At 42.7% G+C, this 20149-nt stretch overlaps 1 protein-coding gene across 13 annotated transcripts in view; it reads left to right on the forward strand.

Annotated features, from left to right (window-relative positions):
* The window catches only part of AFF3 (AF4/FMR2 family member 3), a 607218-nt gene that overhangs the window by 504096 nt on the left and 82973 nt on the right, over window positions 1-20149 (forward strand). For 9 of the 13 annotated variants that reach the window (XM_029232776.1, XM_029232778.1, XM_029232780.1 and 6 more), the window contains one exon: window positions 4257-4297. In XM_029232776.1, coding sequence (XP_029088609.1) covers window positions 4257-4297 — 41 coding nt within the window. The remainder of the gene's footprint in view (window positions 1-4256; window positions 4298-20149) is intronic. The other 4 variants (XM_029232773.1, XM_029232769.1, XM_029232771.1 and 1 more) reach the window with 1 other exon arrangement.

The raw sequence follows: 20149 nt of genomic DNA on the forward strand, positions 1-20149 counted from the left end.
TTGTCTAGATCCAGGATCTAGAATGCTTGTGTGTGTTTAACTTTTCATGTCTGGCTCACATGTAGACTCCAAGTACAATGTGGCAAAAGCTTTGTCCGCTTTGACTGTCACCCAAGCAGAGCCCAGGCCCTGCACTTGATAGGTACAGCAGTTGGCTTTATGGAGCTGTCCACGTGGTATTTCTGTTTCTATCAAGTAAGAAAGAAACTGGATTATGCTAAGACCCCTCTGAATTCTAGCCTCTTCCCTTTGCTTTCTCCCCCTCCAGTATCCATAAACTTGTTCTACACTCGACCCAGTTACGGTAAGGGCACTTAACTTCCTCTTTGATTTCCCCTCAATAACAGATTGTGACTGGTAATTCACTTAGCGTATGTTGAAACCTGCAAGTCTACTGATTAGGTTCCCAAGCACCCAGCTTGCTGTAATAAAGACAGAGAAAAGATGTCATCCCTCAAAGAGAACCTGGAAAATAATTATTTCTGGCAGAAAACTTGTTTTGTCTCACAGACTTACCCTTCAGAGTCATTCATGAATGAGTAATGAACTCAGGAAGGATCAGTGACGCATTGTCTTAAGGCTTCAATCTGTTTTGCTGAGAATTGAATAAAAAAGTCACAAGAGGAGATGATGATTTAGAAAGAGAAATATGGTGGCTCTAACATACAAGTCTTGAAAGAAGGAAAGTGGGCAATTCATCTAGTTTTCTATGAGTAGTTTTTCAGGTTTCAGTCATGAGTCACCTGAGTAATTTTTTTCTCTGCTATTTAATTCCAGTGTTTATTTTATTATTTTCCAACAGTAAAATAAAATAGTGTGCAACAGCCAAAGTTTATTTTAAGAGAGGAGGCAGTAAGAAAAAGTCGGTGGTCTTTGCTTTGGTATATAACATACAATTTTAATGCCGTTAAGTTTTGTTTTTTTCCTCGAGGAGTTATTTAAAACATTTAATATATTCTCATCTCCTTTTTGATGGATGATGAGCCCTCCTCTGTAAAGTTTTGAATGATGTAGAATAACCACAAATTAAATAGAACAATCAAAAGCAGGCATTAAAAATAGTAGTGCAGGCAGTCGTGTGGCAGATTGAAGGGTGAGGGTCACAGAAAGACATTGCTTGGTGACTGGCTAGATGCATGATGTCTAAGCCCAGAAGGCCCTTTTGGTCCCAGCATCGTGTCCATCTGCTAAAGGAAAGCAGCCCCTGTTCCCAGCTTCCAACTCAGCTTACATTAGAGGACTCACCGATGTCAGTCCTATGGAGTTATTCTCAGCAGGTACCACCACCTGGGATGCATCAATTCGCAGGCATTCTAGTGATGGTCGGGCATCTGAGTTTCTTGTTTTGGGTTTGTTTTGCTTTGCTTTTGCTTCTTAAATCATCTTCTTATAGACTGCACATCAACAAGCGCTGTGTTTCCTTATCACAAAAGTCAGTGGGAAGTATTTGCAGGCAGGAGAGAAGAGAATCAATAGACTTAAAAAAAAATTGACATCCAGGGCTGGACGAAAATTCAGGTGCCATGTGAGAGATTCCCATTGACCTTTTAGTCACATCTCCTGATTTTTGTTATTCCAGGAGTCTGTCTCCAGTGCCTCCTGCTGAGATGATGAGAGACTGTGCTGATAATACATGCCATCTTTCCTTTGGGGAGTTCCAAATACGTTTTGTATATTTAGCCAAACACATTGTGTATTTACTAGAGAGTGAAGTTCTTTTCAAGGATAACTGCCGAAAGTGGAAAGCCATCTTGCTGAGTGAGGGAGAACGCTTTAGGAGATGAACCTGGGAGCAATGAGAGCTGCCTGTCACCTGCTGGGTGCTTTTCGTGAACCTGCTCCTGGGGTGGCCCTCGGGAGAGCACAGACGAAGGAGAGAAAGGAGAGGGCAGGGAGTGCTGTCCAGGCCTTCCTTGGCTTCTCACCTCTTCCCCCTGCCACATTCGACTCCCTCAGGTGTCCCCGCAAAGAGAAAGCACTGTAGTTATTCTTCTTCTCTTTCTTGAACGAATCATGTGACACTAGAATGCCAGGTCACTTGGGCTGTCGTTCCCTGGAATCCAGGGAAGAAGGAGGCGACCCCTGCCCCTTGGATCGTCCACAGTAGCCTAGACCTTGACTGGCTCCCTCAGCCTCCATTTGGGGAAGGAAAGGGTAGTTTGGAAACTGAGACCTGGGTCGAGGACCAGACTCCAGGTCCATAATATAAATGTAAGGCAGAACCTGTCCCAGAATGTAAGACTCTCAATTCCCTGTTGAACAGATTTTATGCTTTTTCCTAACTCACTGTGGTTGCGTCCCTTGTGGAATTATCTAAGTTTCTCTTACTAATTTATTTTCCAATCCTGGTGCCAGGCCCAGGAGCTCATGTTGCCTGGGTTCTTTCTTTCAGATCTGCCTTTCATCGCTACTTTGCTGCAGCATGTCCACAGAGACACCCTTGTTATTTGAAGGGGACAGTTCCTGATTGTACAAGGGGACCCTCCTGACGTTTGAAAAGTGTTAGCATCCCTGGGGCCAGGCACTAAATGCCAGTAGTGATCCCCTCGTGAGTGTGACACACAGAAACACACTCAATTCCAGATGCTCCGGGGGTTGGGGGGAGGGTAGCCCAGGTGAGAACCACTGCCAGGGGCTTGGACAGGCCCTTCCTCCGCCGTCTAGTCCAGGACCACCAGTGCCTCTTCTCGCCTGACCACATTTCAGTGGGGAGGATCTCCTAAGTGATTCATTCGTTGATGTTTACTCTGCAGGTATTTCCAGAGCACCTGCTAACAGCTCCACACCCTGTTTGAGGAGCTGTAGATCCGCCAGCCATTAGTCACCGCTCACGTCTGCCCCTTCCTAGCTCTGTCCTACCTTCATCTGTTTATTTGCATGTTACTTCATAAATGTCTGCCAGTCATCCCTGGACCTCTCTTCTGACTCCCTACCTGGGGACTCAGCTTGTCCAGGACAGTGACCACTTCTGCTTTGGCTTTTTTCCCTCTGAGACCCCAGAGCAATCATCTTCGTGTAGTAGGAATTCAGTAAGTGTTGGTCTGACTGCATGATCCAAGGATATGCAACCATCGCCAAGGGTATATTTCTTTTCTGTAATAGAGATAATGGTTCTGATGTGTCTTTTTTTCTAATCTGAAGATTCTATTTTGTCTGCCACCCACCTGTAATGAGGAATAGCGTGGGAAACATTGGTGTCCCTGGTAAACAGTAAATTTGACATATGTCATGTACAAGGTGAAGACTGACTCTGAACGCTCCTTATTTCCTACGTGCGTCCTGAGGAAGCCTTGGTCTTCGAGGCCATGCTTTGATCCCCTCCCAATTGTGACTTCTCAGTCAGAGAAGTCTTTTTCTGCCTTCCGTAGATTCAGAGTGCTTGGCGGCATAAGGCAAACAGACAAAAAAATAGGACAGACGACGAAAGGAAAGTGAGTGCAAAACTGGGAGAATCTGAGGGAGCAATGGAGGCCTTCTTATTTCCTTTCTTCTTTTAATTTTTATATTATGGAAAATTCCAAACACACAATAATTCCCAGAATACTATACTATTCCCCCAGTGTTCTTGTCACCTAGCTTCAACAGTTATCAACCCAAGACCATCTCATTTCATTTCTATGCCTACCTACCCTCTCTTCCCTCCAATTGTATTATTTTAAACCCCAGCATCGTGTAATTGTATTCATAAGTATTTCAATATGAATCTCAAAAAGACTCTTTATAAAAACATTGCCACAGTTATGTTCCTGTGTCTAAAACATAGCAGCAATCTCCTAATATCATCACATAGCGAGTCAACGTTCCAGTATCCAATTGTGATGCTTTTATCAATAAATCTGAAAACCAGGTCCAAAATTATAGCTGCGTAGGAAAAGAAGCTGCAAAGGAACCAAGACAGATCTTTTCCTTACAGGAAAGTAGAATAAAGCAAATGGTAAAAGGGAATTCCGGAAGTAAAAGTGAAATAGCTCTGATCAGTACCACGTCTCCTGAGACCTGTCCAACCTCACCTGTGCAGTATGTCCAGTCTCCTCAAGCTCACCCCCTGGTGGCAAGTGTGACCCATGGGGGCTTCCCTTAACTCTTCAGAAATATTCGTTTCCTAACACGAGAGGATTCTCTACTGTGTTATTAGTAGTTTCATATTTGGCCACCTGTCAGAAGTGTGGGTGACACAGGGTTTCTTTTTAAGTATTGATTGAGCACATAATTTTAAAGTCAGCATATTAAATAAACATCTCTGCCCTTTCTTCCAGCAGGCAGCCCAGAGAACGGCTCTCCACGCTCTGTCTGACAGGTACATTTTGTCATTTTTATGAACTATAAATTGCTTTATGAAACATTCAGCCCTATTTACTGTGGCATATAATTCATAATCGGATTTTGTCCCTAAAGTATCTGTGAACTGGGATGTTAAACATTTTGCATGCTTCAATTTGTCATGCATGTGTGGAGTTTATTACTGCAAAAATCGCCTTGTTGTATTTCATAGAAAGTATGAAGAATCCCTTGTTGTACAATGAAACAGGAGACAGGAAACTTGGAGGGAAAGTCCTGAATGGTGCAGTAAATTCTGAACTTTGGAATTGGTTGAGATCTAAGCTCATTTTTCAACAATAAGTACTTCATTTATTCTGGGGTGTTGTCTTCAGACTTCTCTTCCACATCATTTCCCCGAGAGCTGTCTGTCTTCTGATGCGATTCTCTCTCGAACTTTACTTTATGCGGGGAACCCAATTCATGGTGCTGTGTGTGCCTGACTTTTGACTCCTTGCTCTGGCTTGTTTTTCCTAACTTGTGTTATTGAATGAGATATGTAAAGCTAATCAGTAAACATACTCCAGCTGTATTTCACATCTTCCTTTGCCTATAAGACTGTTTGAAAGTATTTGAATGGGCATATATAAAGTTACTTTCTAGAATAGAGCAGACCATCTCTTGGTTTGGGTTGGTTTTTGATTTCTCATTTGCCAAAGTGTGTGTGTGTGTGTGTGTGTGTGTGTGTTTTAAAGAACCATCAGGAGGTAAAGATGAAGCTTTGTTTTCTCTCCAGAAGTGAGGTTCTCACAGGGCTGGAAACAGCCGGAGGAGCTGTTCCCGTCAGCGGGCTGGCAGGCATCTCGGCATTGTCTAGCTACCACCGCCCCCCTCCCTTCCTTCCCAGTTCTCTTCTGTGGAATGAGCAATAATTGACTATGTAAACCAGCTCAGTTCAGTGCTTCTCCAAGGTGAAACCTGTCACTTAGGCGAATTATCTGTGCTCATGGGTGAAAAGCGTTTTCTCGATGGTGGCAGGCGGAGCCCAAGTGTTTTGATTTCAATTGAAAAGCCTTCCCCATGACAACCACACAAGCCTGTGGGCTCTAAGAGTGGCTGCCACGTGATCTTCTGGGGTTGCTTCTGGGATTTTCGCAAAAGCTGATAACTGTACTGCTTCTGAGTCTGTTGGTAGAAAGAAGAGAGACTCTGGATCACAACACACTTAAAATCTGACACATTAATTCTTTTCCTCTACATATTTCTTTTTTCCCTTTGACTTTTCTTCTTCAGTGATTCCTTCAACAAAATGCATTGAGAAGCAAGAGAAAGCCCTCAGTTGACAATATAATGCCACTGCCAATGGTGACGAGGTTTCTTTTTGGGGTGATAAAAATGGTGTAAAATTAGATTATGGTGAAGACTTCACAACCCAGTAAATATACTAAAAACAACTGAATTGCATGCTTTAAATGGGTGAGCTTTATGGTATATAAATTACATTTCAATAATGCTACATATCTAGACACAAAACATCTTTATAGACTTTGGTAGAATGAATCAAGAACCATTTTTAAAAACATGGACTCCCATTGAAGACATGATTGTAGGTACAAAGACAAGTCATCAGAAACTAGGACCGGTATATTCTAAGGCTTCTCCCCAAAAGATACAGGACTTTGTCCTGGGTAGAAAATGTGCATAGATTTTCATGATGAGCAATGCTATTACCTTTGACATTTTCTGATCTTCTCTCAAAAACCCCTCCTGAAGCCCAATAATTAATTGACTAGTAAGTTAGTATCTTAGCCCTTGTTCTTATATAACCACTTAGTGCAGATACTGGGAGGAAAAAAAAGTTCATTCCCTAGAAACAGAAAAACAGAGGTTCCCATTGTCCCTGCTCTTCTAACGAATTTCCCTGTCTTCAAACGTTTGAAGTAACTGAGCATTTCCCTCTAAACCTTAACAGTTTTTCTGTTCACAGTAGGAGGAACTCAGCGCCTTTCAAAGTAATGGGCTGACTTTGCCTACTATTCTAGCAATGCAGTTGTGTAAAGCTACTTCTCTGTGCTTTTCCTGTTTTATGTTTTCCATTAATTCAGGACCACTTGAGTATTTCCATGAGTGAGAAGTCTCTGTAATTGTTGGGTGATACAATTAAAAACCCTTCTTCAAAATAAGGACTTGTAACACCTACTGAATTAATTGGATTCATGTTTTCTAGTTTCTTCAATTGGAGAACGCTAACTTAACACATGACAGATGTCATTTTCTATCACATTACCTATTCTGTTGAATAAACTAGTCTTTTCTAGAAAATGAGGGATGCGGCTTTGGGTCCAGCCATCCTATGACTTGCCTAAAATTCTGTCTGTCCCAAGAACGACCTCAGGTTGGGAAGGGAATTGAGTAGAAATTCCCCTCCAGGTTGTGCCCTTCCCAAGGTAGAGATCTAACCCCAGTATCTCTGTCTACTTACAGTCTGGTGGTGATCTTTCATACATTCATTAACGCAGACTCTACTGGTTTCCTAAACTCTTTTTGCAGCCTGTTATCACCTCTTGATTTAAAATTCCATAATGATTAGGCAGCAATTTTGTTTCTCTCCGAGGAAAAGAAAGAGCACTTTTCAGGCCTTCAAAGTTGCTTCCTGAGTTCTGCGATTCTGGAGTTGGACAGAAAGCCCATGCTGGCTTGAGTCAGGCTCCCATGTGACACTGAGGTATCCCACTGGTTTGCTCGTCTCTGGGCCCATGTCACTTCCATTTAACCTTATAACTGCCTGAGTACCTGGTGAACACAGGACGTGTGATCCAGGAGGAGCTCTTTTGTCTCAAGACGTGCAACTTGATGATGAAATGGGATTCGCTTGACTGGGATTGTAGGGGCGACGTGAGTTTACACTGTAGGAAGCCAGTTGTCCTCTGCTTCCCCGTAAGAAAGCCGACCTTCGAGGCTTGGGGACCTGGCCTAATGGGACTAGATATAGGGAAAAGGGGTGTCGTTTCCCTCTCTGAGGGCAGATAGAAATCTCATCCCCGTGGGGTGTCAGAGGGTAGAGGATATCCAGACATCTTCTGAAGGTCCGTCTTGTCTACCTTTTCATTGCTTCAGCTTCCTGGTTTCCAGGGGCATTCTGGCAGAAGTCTAGCATCTGACAGTTGGCGATTGTAATGGTTTAAAGTTCAGTGAGTCCTCAGTAGTCAGTACACAACCTGGATCAATTAAAACTCTGATATTGCCATTACTAAAATTTAATAAGCATCTGTGGTCACTCCCATAGAGAACCTTTTGCCTTCTTTGACTTTGAGTGATGGGCTTAGTTGATGGTTCAGCCGAAATAGCCCAAACACTCCACAGACCCAAACAGGATTCACGACAGCGAGGCAGATGTGGGCTTTGGCCCAACTAACCCTTGCCACCTGCAGCAATGGGAAGGGTGTGTGAAGGTGGGATGGTGGCTTGGGTTTTGTTCTTTTCTACTGCTGCCTGTAGAACTTTTTATCCATCTGTTTTATGCCATCGAGAGGCAGCTGGCCTACCAGAGGCCTGCCAGTGCCCCAAATAACGAAAAAACAAGACACCAGGGCGGGAAGAGGTGGCAAAATTCTCAGCAAGTTAAACCAATCAATTACAAGAGAACCTCCCTTTGCAGAGAAGCATACTCCTTCTTTTTTTTTTTTTTTTTTTTTTTTCTTTGTGGAAAGTAAAGTTTACTTTATTTTGGATGCCGGCAACTAGGGGAAGGTGCAGACTCATGTCCAAAGGCCGACTCGCTCCCCCTGACAACCAGCGGGCCAGAGCTTTCATAGGCAGAGGGAGCGGGCTACATGCAGAAACGGCACAGTCAGCTCTCACCGTCATTGAGAAATTGGTCATCAGTGGTCTGACCAGCACCATCTTGATTGTTTTAGGTACAGTTAACCTTCAGTTCCCGGCTCGGTTTGTTCCCATTTCCTTGAGGCCAGTTCTCGGAATTGTGACAGCTTGTGTCATGGCTACAGCCTGGTCATCGTGTAGTTAACTTCTTCCACCTGGTGAGGGTTTCAGTATCTACAAGACAGCTCACAGGACGTGGCTCAGAATATTCTCCAGAGCGCTTGAGAGGGAACTAAATGTCCTTGACTTTGCTTACTGACTAAACTGTTATCGTTTTGTCCTGTTTGACTGCTTTTCTTTGCTTCTACATTTTCTCACTTCTCTGATTAAACTTAATTTGGCTAAAGTTTTTACGCAGACAAAAGACAGGAGGATATGGGGGTGGGGGAAGGACCGTAGGGTCCTGTTTCATTTCACTCCCCATTGCCCTCTCCCCTGGCAAATGCGAAACCACTTTCTCTCTGTGAATTTGCCTCTTTGGGGTATTTCATATAAATGGAATCCTGCGAAATGCACTCGTTTGTGTTTGGCTTCTTTCACTGAGCGTGTTTTCAAGGTTTATCTGTGTTGTAGCAGGTACTAGTACTTCATTCCTTTTTTTTCTTTTGAGATGTCTTATCAATTAATTTATTCTAAATTGCCAGCGTAATTTTTTAAATTTAATTTTATTTTTTAATACAGCAGGTTCTTATTAGTTATCCATTTTATACATATTAGTGTATACATGTCAATCCCAATCTCCCAATGCATCCCACCATCACCCCCCACCACCACCACTTCCCCCCCTTGGTGTCCATACACTTGTTCTCCACATCTGTATCTCAGTTGCCGCCCTGCAAACCCGTTCATCTGTACCATTTTTCTAGGTTCCACATATATGTGTTAATACACGATATTTGTTTTTCTCTTTCTGACTTAACTTCACTCTGTTTGACAGTCTCTAGATTCACACATGTCTCTACAAATGACCCAATTTCATCCCTTTTTATGGCTGAGTAATATTCCATTGTATATATGTACCACATCTTCTTTATCCATTCATCTGTCAATGGGCATTTAGGTTGCTTCCCTGACGTGGTTATTGTAAACAGTGTTTTGGTGAACATTGGGGTGCATATATCTTTTTTTTTTTTCCTTTGTGGTACGCGGGCCTCTCACTGCTGTGGCCTCTCCCGTTGCGGAGCACAGGCTCCAGACGCTCAGGCTTAGCGCCCACGGCCCACGGGCCCAGCCGCTCCACAGTATGCGGGATCCTCCCGGACCGGGGCACGAACCCGTGTCTCCTGCCTCGGCAGGTGGACTCTCAACCACTGCGCCACCAGGGAAGCCTGCATATGTCTTTTTGGATTATGGTTTTCTCTGGGTGTATGCCCAGTAGTGGGATTGCTGGGTCATATGATAATTCTATTTTTAGTTTTTTAAGGAACCTCCATGCTGTTCCCCATAGTGACTATATCAGTTTCTTTCCCACCAACAGTGCAAGAGGGTTCCTTTTCTCCACACCCTCTCCAGCATTTGTTATTTGTAGATTTTCTGAAGATGCCCATTCTAACCAGTGTGAGGTGATACCTCATTGTAGTTTTGATTTGCATTTCTCTAATAATTAGTGATGTTGAGCAGCTTTTCATGTGCTTCTTGGCCATCTGTATGTCTTCTTTGAAGAAATGTCTGTTTAGGTCATCTGCCCATTTTTTGATTGGCTTCTTTATTTTTTTTTTAATATTGAGCTGCATGAGTTGTTTATATATTTTGGAGATTAATCCTTTGTCTGTTGATTTGTTTGCAAATATTTTCTCCCATTCTGAGGATTGTCTTTTTATCTTGTTTGTAGTTTCCTTTGCTTTGCAAAAGCTTTTAAGTTTCATTAGGTCCCATTTTTTTTTACTTTCGTTTTTATTTCCATTACTCTAGGAGGTGGATCAAAAATGATCTTGCTGTGATTTATGTTAAAGAGCGTTCTTCCTATGCTTTCCTCTAAGAGTTTTATAGTGTCCAGTCTTACATTTAGGCCTCTAATCCATTTTGAGTTTATTTTTGTGTATGGTGTTAGGGAGTGTTCTAACTTCATTCTTTTACATGTAGCTGTCCAGTTTTCCCAGCACCACTTATTGCAGAGGCTGTCTTTTCTCCATTGTACATCCTTGCCTCCTTTGTCATAGATTAGTAGACCATAGGTGCGTGGGTTTATCTCTGGGCTTTCTATCCTGTTCCATTGATCTATATTTCTGTTTTTGTGACAGTACCATATTGTCTTGATTACTGTAGCTTTGTAGTATAGTCTGAAGTCAGGGAGTCTGATTCCTCCAGCTCCGTTTTTTTTCCTCAAGACTGCTTTGGCTATTCGGGGTCTTTTGTGTCTCCATACAAATTTTAAGACTTTTTTGTTCTAGTTCTGTAAAAAATGCCATTGGTAATTTGATAGGGATTGCATTGAATCTGTAGATTGCTTTGGGTAGTATGGTCATTTTTACAATATTGATTCTTCCAATCCAAGAACATGGTTTATCTCTCCATCTGTTGGTATCATCTTTAATCTCTGTCATCAGTGTCTTATAGTTTTCTGCATACAGGTCTTTTGTCTCCCTAGGTAGGTTTATTCCTAGGTATTTTATTCTTTTTGTTGCAGTGGTAAATGGGAGTGTTTCCTTAATTTCTCTTTCAGATTTTTCATCATTAGTGTATAGGAATGCAAGAGATTTCTGTGCATTAAGTTTGTATCCTGCTACTTTACCAAATTCATTGATTAGCTCTAGTAGTTTTCTGGTAGCATCCTTAGGATTCTCTATGTATACTGTCATTTCATCTGCAAACAGTGACAGTTTTACTTCTTCGTTTCCAATTTGTATTCCTTTTATTTCTTTTTTCTTCTCTGATTGCCATGTCTAGGACTTCCAAAACTATGTTGAATAGTAGTGGTGAGAGTGGACATCCTTGTCTGTTCCTGATCTGAGAGGAAATGCTTTCAGTTTTTCACCATTGAGTATGATGTTTGCTGTGGGTTTGTCATATATGGGCTTTATTGTGTTGAGGTAGTTTCCCTCTATGCCCTCTTTCTGGAGAGTTTTTATTATAAATGGGTATTGAATTTTGTCAAAAACTTTTTCTGCATCTATTGAGATGATCATATGGTTCTTATTCTTCAATTTGTTAATATGGTGTATCACATTGATTGATTTGCGTATATTGAAGAATCCTTGCATCCCTGGGATAAATCCCACTTGATCATGGTGTATGATCATTTTAATATGTTGTTGGCTTCTGTTTGCTAGTATTTTGTTGAGGATTTTTGCATCTATATTCATCAGTGATATTGGTCTGTAATTTTCTTTTTTTGTACTATCTTTGTTTGGTTTTGGTATCAGGGTGATGGTGGCCTCATAGAATGTGTTTGGGAGTGTTCCTTCCTCTGCACATAGAATGAGTTTGGGAGTGTTCCTTCCTCTGCAGTTTTTTGGAAGAGTTTGAGAAGGATGGGTGTTAGCTCTTCTCTAAATGTCTGATAGAATTCACCTGTGAAGCCATCTGGTCCTGGACTTTTGTTTGTTGGAAGATTTTTAATCACAGTTTCAATGTCATTACTTGCGATTGGTCTGTTCATATTTTCTATTTTTTCCTGGTTCAGTCTTGGAAGGTTATACCTTTCTAAGAATCTATCAATTTCTTCCAGGTTGTCCATTTTATTGGCATAGAGTTGCTTGTAGTAGTCTCTTATGATGCTTTGTATTTCTGCAGTGTCTGTTGTAACTTCTCCTTTTTCATTTCTAATTTTACTGCTTTGAGTCCTCTCTTTTTCTTGATGAGTCTAGCTAGAAGTTTTTCAATTTTGTTTATCTTCTCAATGAACCAGCTTTTAGTTTTATTGATCTTTGCTATTGTTTTCTTTGTTTCTATTTCATTTATTTCTGCTCTGATCTTTATGACTTCTGTCCTTCTGCTAACTTTGGGTTTTATTTGTTCTTCTTTGTCTAGTTCCTATAGGTGTCAGGTTAGATTTTTTTATTTGAGATGTTTGTTGTTTCTTGAGGTAGGCCTGTATTGCTATAAACTTCCCTCTAATAACTGCTTTTGCTGCGTCCCATAGGTATTGGATTGTCGTGTTCTCGTTGTCATTTGTCTCTAGGTATTTTTTGATTTCCTCTTTGATTTCTTCAGTGATATCGTGGTTATTTAATAACGTATTGTTTAGCCTCCATGTGTTTGTGTTTTTTACGTTTTTTCCCCTGTAATTTATTTCTAATCATAGCTTTGTGGTCAGAAAAGATGCTTGATATGATTTCAATTTTCTTAAGTTTACTGAGGCTTGATTTGTTACCCAAGATGTGATCTATCCTGGAGAATGTTTCATGCGCACTTGAGAAGAAAGTGTAATCTGCTGTTTTTGGGTGGAATGTCCTGTAAATATCAATTAAATCTGTCTGGTCTATTGTGACATTTAAAGCTTGTGTTTCCTTATTAATTTTATGTTTGGATGATCTGTCCATTGGTGTAACGGAGGGGTTAAAATTTCCTACTATTATTGTGTTACTGTCGATTTCCTCTTTTATAGCTGTTAGCAGTTGCCTTATGTATTGAGGTGCTCCTATGTTGGGTGCATATATATTTATAATTGTTATATCTCCTTCTTGGATTGATCCCATGATCATTATGTAGTGTCCTTCCTTGTCTCTTGGAACATTCTTCTTTTTAAAGTCTATTTTATCTGATGTGAGTATTGCTACTCCAGCTTTCTTTTGACTTCCATTTGCATGGAATATCTTTTTCCATCCCCTCACTTCCAGTCTGTATGTGTCCCTAGGTCTGAAGTGGGTCTCTTGTAGACAGCATATATATGAGTCCTGTTTTTGTATCCATTCAGCAAGCTGTGTCTTTTGGTTGGAGCATTTAATGCATTCACATTTAAGGTGATTATCGATATGTATGTTCCTATTACCATTCTCTTAATTGTTTTGGGTTTGTTTTTGTAGGTCCTTTTCTTCTCTTGTGTTTCCCACTTAGAGAATTTCCTTTAGCATTTGTTGTAGAGCTGGTTTGGTGGTGCTGAATTCTCTTAGCTTTTGCTTGTCTGTAAAGACAAGAGAACTTTTGATTTCTCTGTCGAATCTGAATGAGATCCTTAGCCAATAGAGTAATCTTGGTTTTAGGTTCTTCCCTTTCATCACTTTAAATATGTCACGCCACTCCCTTCTGGCTTATAGAGTTTCTGCTGAGAAATCAGCTGTTAACCTTATGGGAGTTCCCTTGTATGTTATTTGTCATTTTCCCTTGCTGCTTTCAATAATTTTTCTTTGTCTTTAATTTTTGCCAGTTTGATTACTATGTGTCTCGGTGTGTTTCTCCTTGGGTTTATCCTGTATGGGACTCTCTGTGCTTCCTGGACTTGGGTGGCTATTTCCTTTCCCATGTTCAGGATGTTTTCAACTATGATCTCTTCAGATATTTTCTCGGGTCCTTTCTCTCTTCTCCTTCTGGGACCCCTATAATGCGAATGTTGTTGCGTTTAGTGTTGTCGCAGAGGACTCTTAGGCTGTCTTCATTTCTTATCATGCTTTTTTCTTTATTCTGTTATGCAGCAGTGAATTCCACCATTCTGTCTTCCAGGTCACTTATCCGTTTTTCTGCCTCAATTATTCTGCTGTTGATTCCTTCCAGTGTATTTTTCATTTCAGTTACTGTATTGTTCATCTCTGTTTACTTGTCCTTTAATTCTTCTAGGTCTTTGTTAAACATTTCTTGCATCTTCTCGATCTTTGCCTCCATTCTTTTTCCAAGGTCCTGAATCATCTTCACTATCATTATTCTGAATTCTTTTTCTGGAAGGTTGCCTATCTCCACTTCATTCAGTTGTTTTTCTGGTGTTTTATCTTGTTCCTTCATCTGGTACATAGTCCTCTGCCTTTTCATCATGTCTGTCTTTCTGTGAATGTGTTTTTCGTTCCACAGGCTGCAGGATTGTAGTTCTTCTTGCTTCTGCTGTCTGCCCTCTGGTGGATGAGGCTGTCTAAGAGGCTTGTGCAAGTTTCCTGATGAGAGGGACTGGTGGTGGGTAGAGCTGGGTGTTGCTCTGGTGGGCAGAGCTCAGTAAAACTTTAATCTGCTTGTCTGCTGATGGGTGGGACTGAGTTTCCTCCCTGTTGGTTGTTTGGCCTGAGAGGACCCAAACCTGGAGCCCACCCCTGGCTCTTTGGTGGGGCTAATGGCAGACTCTGGGAGGGCTCACGCCAAGAAGTACTGCCCAGAACTTCTGCTGCCAGTGTCCTTGTCCTCACGGTGAGACACAGCCACCCCCCACCTCTGCAGGACACCCTCCAACACTAGCAGGTAGGTTGAGTTCGGTCTCCTATGGCGTCACTGCTCCCTCCCCCTGGGACCTGATGTGCACAGTGCTTTGTGTGTGCCCTCCAAGAGTGGAGTCTCTGTTTCTCCCAGTCCTGTCAAAGTCCTGCACTCAAATCCCGCTAGCCTTCAAAGCCTGATTCTCTGGGAATTCCTCCTCCCGTTGCTGGACCCCCAGGTTGGGAAGCCTGACGTGGGGCTCAGAACGTTCACTCCAGTGGGTGGACTTCTGTGGTGTAAGTGTTCTCCAGTCTGTGAGGCACCCACCCAGCGGTTGTGGGATTTGATTTTACTGTGATTGCGCCTCTCCTACCGTCTCATTGTGGCTTATCCTTTGTCTTTGGATGTGGGGTATCTTTTTTGGTGAGTTCCAGGGTCGTCCTGTCGATGATTGTTTAGCAGTTAGTTGTGATTCCATTGCTCTCGCAAGAGGGAATTCGCGCACGTCCTTCTGCTCTGCCATCTTGAACCAGTCTCTCCCATTCTCCTTCTTATTCACACCTTATGATGTGCCTCTCAAGTGCCTGTTCTTTGTACATATTATTGTACTAGATGGGGTAGAGAGAGGCAGAGAAGAATTGGGATAAATGGGCTTTGTGGGTCATTTCTAAAGGTGTGTCTTTGGTATCGACACTGCCACATCACAAGTAATGTGGAGAATATGCAAAGTGCTGTGAGGAGAAGGCAGGATATGTGTGCAGCATGTGAAGTGCCTCTGAAAACCGTTAACTTCCCTTCCCGAGTAGTAAATAGTAGATAACTGTGATCAAAAAAAGGGTTCGTGTGATTTATCAAGCTGAGCAACTGTGCATCTGCAGAAGAGCTGGAGGTCAATCTTGAAATCCAGAGCAAGGGGAACACTAGGCAATTGCCAGGACTAAGAAGTTAATCATCCCCTTGGACCGCTTGCATCTGTCTCAGAGCGACAGAACTGCTGCAGAGCGAGCAAGGATGCTTTATAGCCACAGATCAGGAATTAATATTTTCTGTGAACCCTCCAGCGTCATTTTCAGTAACGTGGGTTTTATAAAAATGCAGCATAATTTCATATGAATAAATCACATTCGGCTAGAAAGATGAGAAGCTGGGGGAAAAAAATTGTGCTTGACTTTAACAGAAAAACAAAAAAAGGAACGAGCAAGAAAGCCAACATGAAAACAGTTGTTGAAGCCATGGCACTGGGAGGGTGCAAATGGCCGTGTGGTTAAATTGTACATATAAGCATCTTCTGAAATGTCAGCCTATGACTCCAGAAATGGCTACATTTTTACAGCCTTGGAGATGCATCACCAGATTGTAACCTGTCTGCCCATCTGGCAATATCTCAGGTCCAAGATCCATTTATACTGGAATCCAAACAACTGCCATTGATTTATTCATTTGTGCCGCGAGGCTTTATTGAACGTGTCCTGTGTGCACAGCGGGCACTGGGCTGGTGCAGGTGGGCAGTGGTAGGAAGCAGCCATCCCTCTGCTTATGGCCTCCCCGACCACAGCTTTGCGAAGAGAAAGCCTTGTTAGCCTCGTGTATCTGCTCACCTCAATTTCGCCCTTCCTCAAATAAACCTCACCCGTCAAATCTCCTCTTCCCATTAGGGAGAATATAATGAAATTAAGTAGGTGAGGAATCATGTAAAATGAAGTGGTCACCTCCATGTGAGTGTGACCTGTGTCTGGAAGCGGGGCTGGAAATGAATGGTCCCACGACCAGCGGGGAGGGCAGGGTAGGCATCTGATGGCAGGGAGGGGGCTTTGCATTCAGCCTCATCTTCCTGACCTGTCGCCACGTGGACCAGTTTCAGCCGAGCCAAGGGAACGTGCTGGGAGTGGCCACCAGCACCGAAGGGTGTCTTTCCAGGTCACATTTTACATACTGTCCCTGAAGTCTGAAGAAGAAAGTCACAGTTGCCAGGCACTGGTAATGGTTGGCCTCTTCTCTAAGGGTCCAAAAAGGGGACTTGGGGGACTTTTAAGAAAGTTTCAAATTTCCAACTTGGAAGATGACAAGGTAGCAGGAGGACATGTATCAGCCCCACGTTCGAGACCCACAGTGGGGTCTCCAGTCTCTCCAGGGCAGGGGCTCCTGATGATGCAGTCTTTTTGGTAAAACTTTTTAAAAGAGCTTTAGAGTTTAGAAGCCCTATCTCATTGGCTATCTCATTTTATGATCCCACAATAACCCTATGAGATAGAAAGGACCCATTTTACAGATAAGAAAACTGAGCCCGAGACAGGTGGTGGACTCACCCCAGGTCACAGGGTAGCAAGTGGCAGAGCTGGGACTAGACTCCAGGTCCTCTGACTCGTGTGGAGTAGAATTCTCTCGTCCCCATCACGCAGCAAGGAAACAGGCTTGGATGGGGTCAGAGGCAGGTGGCTCAGGCCACATTTTATATTGTAACAAATAGCTTGGTCTGTACTAATACTTTGTTTCTACTAGTAGTTATAATAATCCGTACATTTCTTGCCTAGCTATCTTTTTATCCCTAGCACCTAGCACAATTCCTGGCAGTTAGGAGACACAAAAAGTTATTTGATGAATGAAAGAAAACAATGAACAAATGATTGCGTGAATCAGAACCCATGTTTTGTGGTTAAGCAATGGCAAATTTGGGCTTAAAATAGAAAATAGATTTCTGAAACTGTGGCTGTCCGCTATTGCAGCAGACCATCTCAGGAGGCAGAGTTTGATGGTCAGGGACTTAAAAAAAAACCCTTCAAAAGATTGAAAGCATCCGGTGCGATTCAATTCGAGTGAAATTAAATTCTTAGAAATCAGTAACCAGAGAGAACTGTAGAATGGCCATAGGATGGCTTAGAGAAGTTTCCTGCCCGGAGATGATCACTGGCTGCTCCCTGTCTCCCCCTCCCCACTCCTCATTGCTGTGCTTCCCACTGTGGACACGATTTAAGACGCTCTCCCATATTATCTCCACCAATTATTCATGTTTCTTTTTCTCCTTCCTTCATTTGATGCACATTTATAGTACGGACCCCCTGCAATGCGTAAGGCGTCACGTCAGTCTCTGTGGTAGACACGAAAATGCTTTACCCATGCATCCCACTCTCCAGGAGTTTACGGGTGGTAGCAGAAACATGCGCAGATCTACCGCGTGCATTAAATGTCAACGTGTGCTTGTGTGGTCCTGGGCCTTGTTAGTACAGCAGTGGCGTGTAGGTACACCACCAAGCATTTCACATGCATCACTTATCATTAATCCTCACGATAACCCACTCAGCCAGGAAGGAGGAATTCAATATTAGGGCCTTAAAGAGTTGAACATTTATTTCATTTCATTTTCCAAACACCCTCCCTAGAATCCTAGTGAATCTGGGTTTACAGAGACATGTAACCGACCCACAGTCTTACGGGTGTAAAGCTGCCGCATGGCCTGTCTGATTGTAGCTGATGCTCTTAGCGGCTTCAGTAACATCCTCCCACCCCATCAAGTTACAAAGAGATCGTTGTCCCTGGAGGGATGCAGGTAGACCCGAAGCCCTCTCAGAGCAGAGCAAGGGGCTCAGGGAGGGGGCATTTGAAGTAACGTGTAAAGGAGGGGAGCATCAGGGGACCAAAGAGTGGAAAGGGGAAGAACAGCTTTCTCCGCAGACAGAACGAGCACCCTGAGCAAGGGAAGGCTGGGGGCTCAACAGGGGGCAGCAGGCCCTTTGTTCCCCTGGGGTGTGGGCATCCAGAGGGATAGGGGTCTGGGAGCCAGCTCTCCACACACACACCCCCAGTGCAGGAGGCAGGGGAGCCCGGCTTCCCTCAAACGTGGGATCAAGCCTCATCTTCCACAGAAACCTTAACTAACCAACTACCCTGACTCCTACGGTCCTGTTCCATCACCACCTCATGGAATTGCTGACATACACCTGCTTCTGCCCTCTGCTCACTTTATGTGTTTATGTATGTTCTCATCAGTGGGTGGGGAGCAGGAGCCTCATCGTGAATATTAGGTAATACTGTATATACAGATACTGTATACTCTATACAGAATGACTGCTCAGATGTAAGCTATTGTATATAGGATGGATAAACAAGGTCCTACCGTATAGCACAGGGAAATATATCCAATATCCTATTATAAACCATAGTGGAAAAGAGTATAAAAAAAGCATGTGTAATATATATGGAATCTAAAAGAAAAAAAAGGTTCTGAAGATCCTAGGGGCAGGACAGGAATAAAGACGCAGACATAGAGAATGGACTTGAGGACATGGGAAGGGGGAAGGGTAAGCTGGGACGAAGTGAGAGAGTGGCATGGACATATATACACTACCAAATGTAAAACAGATAGCTAGTGGGAAGCAGCCGCATAGCACAGGGAGGTCAGCTTGGTGTTTCGTGACCACCTAGAGGGGTGGGATAGGGAGGGTGGGAGGGAGACGCAAGAGGGAGGGGATATGGGGATATATGTATACGTCTAGCTGATTCACTTTGTTATACAGCAGAAACTAACACACCGATGTAAAGCAATTATACTCCAATAAACATGTTTAAAAAAAAAAAAGCATGTGTATATGTATATGTATAACTGAATCACTTTGCTGTACAGGAGAAATTAACGCAACATTATAAATCACCTATGCTTCAACTAAAAAAAAAAAAAGAAGAAGAAAGAATGCTCAATAAGGACTTACTCAATGCCTTTCAAACATGAAAGACTAAGAATTCAAATTATGCCACTCATCCCTGCTGCCATGACAAGGAGGGGGAAAAAATGCCAAACCTCTGGCCCAGCTTTCCCTAATCTCTTCTCTTTTTTACAAGATGTCATGAAGCAAGCACGGGATTTTGAATCCTTGAGCTTGGGCTGGAACTTACTTTGTGCAAAGTATTTATACATCTGAGTCTGAACTCTCACAATTGCATAAACAGGATGGTGATAATGTCCTCCTTGTTAGGTTTATGGACAGATTAAATGAGGCGATAAATAGAAAAAGTGCTTTGTTAATCTATCCATACGATAGTAATTACTCTATTACATCACTAAGAAAATCTACTCATCAAGGTTCCATGAGGTACTCTTTAAGTCCTGCCAGGAAGCTTAAAAACAAAGAGAGGAAAATATGACAGAGTGGATTTAATTTATGAAACCATGAATAACTAATAGTATGGAGCGTGTTTTTACCTTGACATTATAGAAAAATAAATATCAACAAAGCCCAAGAACTATCCCTTACTATTGCTCGTTCCATCCCTACTTTGTAATAGGTTCTAATCTAGCCTGTTCTCCCATCAAAGCCTAACTGTGGGTCTCTGGGTCCTGGGTAAGTTCACCTCAACCCCTGAGGAGGCAGCAACCCGTGTCTCCTATGTCAGCATCTTACTTCACTCACCTGGAAAAGTCATCCTGGGTCATTTCCAGACACCTTTTCCAGCTGATCCCTGAAGAATTGGATTCATCTTATTATTTCCAAAGTAAATCATCCTTATTTCAAAAGCAAACAATGACTCTCAGATAACATGAGGGATCCCTGGTAGAGATATAGGGATCTTTGGGGGCCCTGTAAAGAGAGAAGAACGCTAACTGAGCCTCTGTGTGAGCTCTCTTCTCTAACGGGGCCAGCGGTACCCATGGACATTTACAGAAGTGGACACACTCTCCTTACTGCTTCTTCTTAACTGCCACCTAAGTGTCCCCGACCGCCCTTCAGTGACTGTTAGCCCAGCT

Source organism: Monodon monoceros, unplaced genomic scaffold (genome assembly GCF_005190385.1).
Source record: "Monodon monoceros isolate NGI ecotype Baffin Bay Population unplaced genomic scaffold, NGI_Narwhal_1 Super_Scaffold_19, whole genome shotgun sequence".
In the NCBI taxonomy this organism is placed as follows: Eukaryota; Metazoa; Chordata; class Mammalia; order Artiodactyla; family Monodontidae; genus Monodon; species Monodon monoceros.